The sequence below is a fragment of the Elephantulus edwardii genome, unplaced genomic scaffold (assembly GCF_000299155.1).
Source record: "Elephantulus edwardii isolate Elephantulus edwardi_28Jun2011 unplaced genomic scaffold, EleEdw1.0 scaffold00007, whole genome shotgun sequence".
Taxonomy (NCBI): domain Eukaryota; kingdom Metazoa; phylum Chordata; class Mammalia; order Macroscelidea; family Macroscelididae; genus Elephantulus; species Elephantulus edwardii.
In genome coordinates, this window is record NW_006399757.1 from 14,613,037 (window position 1) to 14,620,311 (window position 7,275).

General features: G+C 37.8%; 1 protein-coding gene across 1 annotated transcript in view; it reads right to left on the reverse strand.

Annotated features, from left to right (window-relative positions):
* Nucleotides 1-2,747: 2,747 nt before the first annotated feature.
* MEOX2 (mesenchyme homeobox 2) overlaps nt 2,748-7,275 on the reverse strand; it is a 96,398-nt gene continuing 91,870 nt past the window's right edge. Inside the window, exon 3 of the mRNA XM_006880259.1 lies at nt 2,748-4,151. Coding sequence (XP_006880321.1) covers nt 3,927-4,151 — 225 coding nt within the window. The 3' untranslated portion in view covers nt 2,748-3,926. The remainder of the gene's footprint in view (nt 4,152-7,275) is intronic.

Genomic DNA, 7,275 nt, shown 5'->3' on the forward strand with positions numbered 1-7,275 from the left:
TATTAAAGTAAAATGAAATACACTAGATTTGTTTTTATAATTCAAATTATTCAGAAGGAAAAGGTCAAGTAAATAATGAAGCTTAGGAAGTTTTAATAATGGTCTAATTCTACTTCTAATTAATGAGAGAAGAAACTGCAAATTTTTCTTATTGTTTCTGATTAAAATATTGAGCAAATGAAAAGTAATTTTAAAAAGTTATTTTAGTAAGTAGAATTTCTGCATCTAATGTATTTGCAATCATGGCTAATACAAAAGAAATTACATTACTATAATTCTGCTTTATAGAAGTGTATATGTGTAACGCCCACTAGAATTGAAGATTGTAAAGGGCTTATTTAACATAATTTTCACAGTAATGACTGTGTTAATTTTTACTTAACACCCAGCCCCTATTGATTAATTTATTCTACTATACATATGGATTTGGAAGCAGGAGTGGCATCCACTTCCATAATAGCTTGCCTCTGGGAACCCTATGAACCTGGAGAAAGGACAAAAGTTATACAGGAAGTGTCCAGGACTTTTGTTCATAGAGTCACTATGAGTTGCCTGCAACTCAATGGCACTTAACACCAGCAGCAGCAGCAGCAGCAGCAGCAGCAGCAGCAGCAGCATAGAAGGAGAGAGCAGTCGGCCTAGTGGACAGAAAGCCATGCTCCCAAGCCAAAGGTGGGAGACTCTACTCCGCAGCTATCAGGCCTGCCTTTAATTGTTTTCGGTGAAACATTCTTCTAGGTTGTGTAATCCTGGTATGTCTACTTGCTGTACAGAGGTAACCTGCGGTTGCTGTGAAGCTGAACACTGTGACACTGATGAGTCAAATGCGAGAATGGTTATTCATGGTGGACAGTGTTTGGTGAAGCTCCCTGATTAAAACAAGCTTGGAAGCAGGAGTGGCATCCACTTCCGTAATAGCTTGCCTCTGGAAATCCTATGAGCCTGGAGAAAGAAAGAAAGTTAGACAGGAGGTGTCCAGGACTTTCATTCATAGTGTCAGTATGAGTTGCCTGCCGCTCAATGGCACTTAACAACAACAACATACATATTGATACCTATGAATTGTGGTGCTGGAGAAGAGTATTGAACATATCTTGGACAGCCAAGAAAACAAACAGGTCTGTTTTGGAGAGGGCGAAACCAAGTTTCTCCTTGGAGGCTAGGATTTTGAAGCTCTGTCTCACATACTTTGGGCACTTGGCCAGGAGAGACCAGTCCTTGGAGAAGGACATCATTTTCGGAAGGGTGGAGAGCATCAGTGAGGAAGACCCTGGATGAGATGGATTGATACAATAACTGAGGCAAAGGGGGTTGGTGTGTTGGAGTCAGTGGTCAGTGCGACTGGCTCAGGATAGGGTAGGGTTCAGAGCTGTTATACATAGTGTTGCTATGAGTTCCAGGAGGAGTGGCATCCACTTCCGTAATAGCTTGCCTCTGGAAACCCTATGAACCTGGAGAGAGGATGAAAGACACACAGGCATTGAGGACTCTCCTTCATAGGGTCGCTATGAGTCGCCTGTGAATCGATGGCACTTAACAATTGTGAAGGTATATGATTTGAATCCACCAGCTGCTCCATGGGAAATGAAGGGGAATCTCATCCCATGTGATTAATTGCCTTCTGAAAACCCGCTGGAGAGTAAGCTAGGGGCCGGTTCAGACTCAATGGTACACCAACACAACAATAGTAAGTGGTATTACTTTCCTTCTTGTTTTTAATTTTAAGATAGTAGACACATTAAGACATTTACTTAGCATATTCCTTAAATCAAGGAGCAACTTAATATTAACTAATCCTTTGACTTTCAAGGACTTCTTTTTAAATTCCATACTAAAATGTAGATTTGTTCATTGTCACAATCTGGATTTATGTTTGTTGTTGTTATGTGACATTGAGTTGCCTGCAACTTATAGCAGCCTTATGTACCACAGCCCTAAACCCTGCTCTATCCAGGGACAATCTTATTGTCTCTGACACACTTACTCCCATTATTCCAGTCATTGAATCAATCCATCTCATCCAGGGTCTTCCTCTTCTGCACTGTCCCCCCACCCTTCCAAGCATAACGTCCCTCTCCAAGGACTGGTCCCGCCTTGCAACATGTCCAAAATATGTCAAACAAAGCTTCAGAATCCTTGCCTCCAAGAAGCAGCCTGGTTTAACCCTCTCCCAGGACAAACCTGTTCATTCTCTTAGCAATCCATGATATATTCAATACTCTTCTCCAAAACCACAGCTCAAAGGCATCAATTCTCCTTCTATCATCCCTAGTCATTGTCCAGATCTCTGATGCATAGCCAGTGATTGCAAAGATCATGGCCTGTATCAGGAACCTCAGTCTCCAGACTGACATCCTTGCTCTTCAGTACTTTGGAGAGGTCTCTAACAAGAGAGTTTCCCAATGCACTTTGTCTTTTAATTTCCTGGCTCCTGGTGCCAAGAGTGTTGATTGTGAATTTATATAAAAGCAGATAATTCTGGGAGGGCTCTGATGCCCTAGACTTTAGAGTGTTGTGTTGTTAATATAAAGGCCACATCTACGATTGTTCAAACACATTAGTAGCTCCTTTTGGAGAAATATGGAAAATCTATGGGATTGACAGCCTTATAAACTGAATACAGGGTCTGCTAAGAGTCAGTTCTAACTCAATAGCAACGATTGAAGGATTTTGTTTGTTTTTTGAGACTTTTCTTAAGACTTTAAATATTTATATTAAAATCTGTATGCACAGTAAGAGAGCCAAAATTATTTACAAAGGATCATTTATTAAACACTTTTTCCTTTTACAAAATACAAAGTTGCTGTTCATTATGAATACATTACATATGAAAAAATAATGAGTCTTTATTGTATTTCATTTCAAAACATTCAGTAATGTGCTGTTTATTAACATGAGGAATCAACTTTGCTTTGCAACTTGTCTATTACTAACTGGGAGAAACCCCTTTTCTTCTTAATTAAATCATATTTATAAAAGCTAACATTTTATAGAAGTAAAGCCGGACAACATCTGTCATACAAAGCTCTTTCTGCAAGGTTACTGACTTGCCTATGATCCTAAATATTTTTTTCAAGCTATAAGATAGGAAGAATTGAGGAGCTAGGTAAGTTTTAAAATATTTATTAGCAGCAGTTGATAGTAAATGCAACATAAGATTTGTTTTGTCTGTGGTACAAGAATATGTCCTATCAGACTCTACTGCATTTTTCTCTACTTGAACACAAGAAAGCATGTACTGATTTTCTTTGGGATGAAAAAAGATATAAAAAGACAAGAAGCTGACCGTCATTGTGAGCGTCTATTTTCATCAGCTAACATGACTGTATTGCTAAAATTAGTGAGGACAGAAAAAATGAGTTAAAGATAATATATACAGCATTAAAATACATTTTATATCCACTTAGGAGTGATTTCAGGCACTGTGGTTGTTCAGGACAAACTGCTTCATGGTTTTTTTTTTCTTGATAGCAATTTAATTGTTCAGTGCAAGCAAAAGCAAATACCTGCCCACTCTCAGACACGTGATCACATGCATCTGGAATACTCAAAGTCCTTTTATCTTCGGCATCTTCACTCAGGAGGCATCATGAACGATAAATGCCTCCCGGTTTGCTCTTGATAGCAATTTAACTTTCAGTGCAAGCAAACGCAAACACACCTGCCCACTGTCACATGCATGACTAAATATCTGGAACATTCAAAGCAAGTTTAGGTTTGCCTTCTTCACTGTGGAGGCAACTTTAATAAGTGATACTTAGGGTAAACCCTTTACAAATCACAAAAACCAGACAGGAAATGCCTGACCTTAATGATAATAATAAAACCCACTGTTATAATCATCTTTCTGTGTAAACGATGTTAGGGTAAGGCTTGCCATCACAATATTGCTTTCCTGAGAATGGAGCTAGTCCTCTTGGCATGTATCATAAATGCGCATGCTCAGAGCTGTGGTCACTGTCGTGACTATCTTCATTTGCTAGAGAGTCCCCTGTGTGCTGTAAGGTGGCCGCTCCAATTCCCGAAAGCTCTGAAGGGAGAAGTGTTCCCTTTTTCACATTCACCAGTTCCTTTTCTCGAGCTGCAGCTCCTTGCTGTCCTCCTTTTACCCTCTTCCACTTCATTCTCCTATTCTGGAACCAGACTTTCACCTTTTAGAAAGAAAAAGACATACAACGAAATTAAAAAAATATATTTCCCCTTTTATCAACATCACTTAAAAATATTTCCTCAAGATACAAGAGTAAATATTAAAATGGATATAAACAGAATTGATAATCAGGTTTTATCATTATAATAATTGCATAAGTAATTATTAAACGTTCAGAAGGCCATGCAGTTGCAACTTATTTTATATGTCATATAAATAATATGCATGTCACTTATAAACAAATGAAAGAAGTAAAATAGGAAAGAACCCTATCTTTTACAAAGTGGTTGTTGTTGTTATTCTGTGCCTTCAAGTCAAGAATGACTCACAGTGACCCTACGAACAACAGATCTGAACCCTGTTCCATCCTGTGCCATCTTCATCGTCTCTGACACACTTGACCCATTGCTACAAGCACAGTAACAAACCATCTCACTGAAGGTCTTTTCTTCATTGATTGTTTACCTTTCCAGTCATGAAGTCCTTTTCCCAGGAAAAGAAACAGCATTTCCAAAGTATGTAAGACAAAGCCTCACCATCCTTGTCTCTAAGGAGCATTCTGGCTCCAAGTACATATACAGGATAGACAGTACTCTTCTCCAACATCACAGTCCAAAAGTATCAATTACTGTTTCATCCTCCCTATTCAAAGTGTAGCTCTCAGATGCATAGCAAGTAATTGTAAAGAATCAGGCACACCTTTGTCTTCAAATTGACATCATTACTTCTCAATAGTTTGGAGGGGTCCTTGACAGAGAACTTCCCCAAAACTTACCATAAACTAGAGCTAACATTATATGTATTGATAAATCTTATCTCCCTATAAAATTCTATTACTATCTGAGCTAACTGGAAAAAATGCTCAAGATAGTAATTTAAAGTTATTTAATACCATTGCAGTCTACTGCTTCATCCCCAAACATTTATTTGACAATTTCTTTTTGGAATGAACTCTATTTCTTCTGAGGTACACCTTAAAAAATTATATTACCTGTATTATTTTTGCTTTTATTCTAAAACAGATCTTCCTACTAATTTTATAAAAATATATAGTCAAGCATAGATTTTTCTCATTTCTTTCTGTTCAACTTTAAAACTGAAAATAGGTATTACATAATTAGTGTCAATGTGAAAGAGAGACAATATCTTCCAAAAGATAAATTTAAATTGCTTAGTAAAGTAAGTTTTGTAACCATTTTAAAGCCAAACAATAAATATAACCATAGAATTATCACCCAAGATCAGAAACAGATTAATATTGCTGTCAATGAATCTTCTTGCTTCTTGCTATGGGTTTCATTCACATTGCATGCTTTCCTTGTACACCTTAAGCTAAATGTTCTTTATATTCCTCTATGCAACCTACATATTAGCACAAGCATGAATTTTGTGCTTGACCTAAGCGTGACTTTTTAAAAAACAAACCAAAAATTCAAACTGTTTTCATCAAAACTCTAACACGAAAACACAGTGGTTCCTTCTTAGAAGTATTCAATTGTAGTGTTTTAATAGTATAGATTCCTATCTCCTACCAAAGAGGAATCTTAAAGGATTTCTGTCTCCAAAGAATGCTTAAACAAGGGCCAATATTCATCCATGTTTACTGCTGTTACTATTGTATATCGTGTACATCGTATACTATTGTATATCATGTTACCATTGTATATCGTATCCAACAGTTTCTCAATTTTCCTATCCGTAAACACTTGAGTTACTTTCTTCTTTTTAAAAAATATCATATTTTGAAATGTTTTTGCTTTATCATGGTTATGTGATAGAACATCTCTGGTTATTCTACTCAGGAGTTACATTACTGAGCCCTAGGGGCAATGAAGGAGTATTGGTGGCCTAATGGGAGGGAGTCTCTTTTGCTGACCAAAGCAAGCAGTCACGCAGTTTAAATCGACCAGCTGTTCTATAGGAGAAAGATGGAAAATCACCTTTCCTGTAATTTACATCCTCTTAAAACCTGCTGGAAGGTTCAACTATGAGTCAACTCTGGCTCCACGGTACACAAAAGCAACGAGGTAAATGAATGTTCAGTTTCTTGAAACACTAAAGGAAAAAGGACAGAAATATACCAATTTAACTTCTCCACACACATTCTAAAGTGTAAGGGCCCTGATTAACACCTAGGTCAATTATTGCTGTTACTGGTTTTAGTTTTTTGGCTAAAAAACACTGAAATATTGACTTATTGTACTGTGTACTTAGCTTACATTTCTTGATTAATTAAAAATAAGGCATGATTTCATACCTTTATAAGTCATTTGTGTTTTTGTCTTTTGTGAATGCCTCCACATGACTAGTTTGGAATGATTTAAAAGAATCATCACAATATAAGTTTACAAAAGAAATGTGCATCCTTTATTAGAACTGAAACACAGTAGAGATTTGTACACCAGTGTTCACAGCAACATTATTCACCATCACAACCACATGGAAACAACTCAAATGTCCCACCACAGTCCAATGGATTGAGAAATTGTGTACATTCATTCTCATGATGGAATACTATGCAGCACTAAGGAGCAATGATGTAGAAAATTGCTACTTATCTTGGAAGGGACTGGAGAGCATTAGGCTGCATGAACTAACTAACTAACTCAGTCTCATAAGGACCAATACTGTATCAGATAATTATTGTAGACATAGAAAGATATCTATGAGAAAAACGTGTATGAGGATACAAGGGGTGAGGGATTGTTGTTGTTATTATGTGCCATCGAGTCGCTTGCGACTCATAGTGACCCTATGTACAACAGCTCTAAACTCTGCTCTGTCCTGTACCAATCTCATTGTCTCCAACACACTCATCCCAATAGCCCCAGTCACTGAATCAATCCACCTCCCAGAAGGCCCTTCCTCTCCTGCACCTATCCTCCACCCTCCCAAGCACGGTGTCCTTCTCCAAGGACTGGTCTCTCCTTGAAACATGACCAAAGTATGTCAGACGAAGTCTCAGAATCCTTGTCTCCAAGGAGCATCCCAGTTTAACCCTCTCCAAGATGAATCTGTTTGTTTTCTTCACAGTCCATGGCACCCTCAGCACTCTTCTCCAACACCAAAGCTCAAAAGCATCAATTATCCTTCTATCTACCCTGGGCATTGTCCAGCTCTCTGAC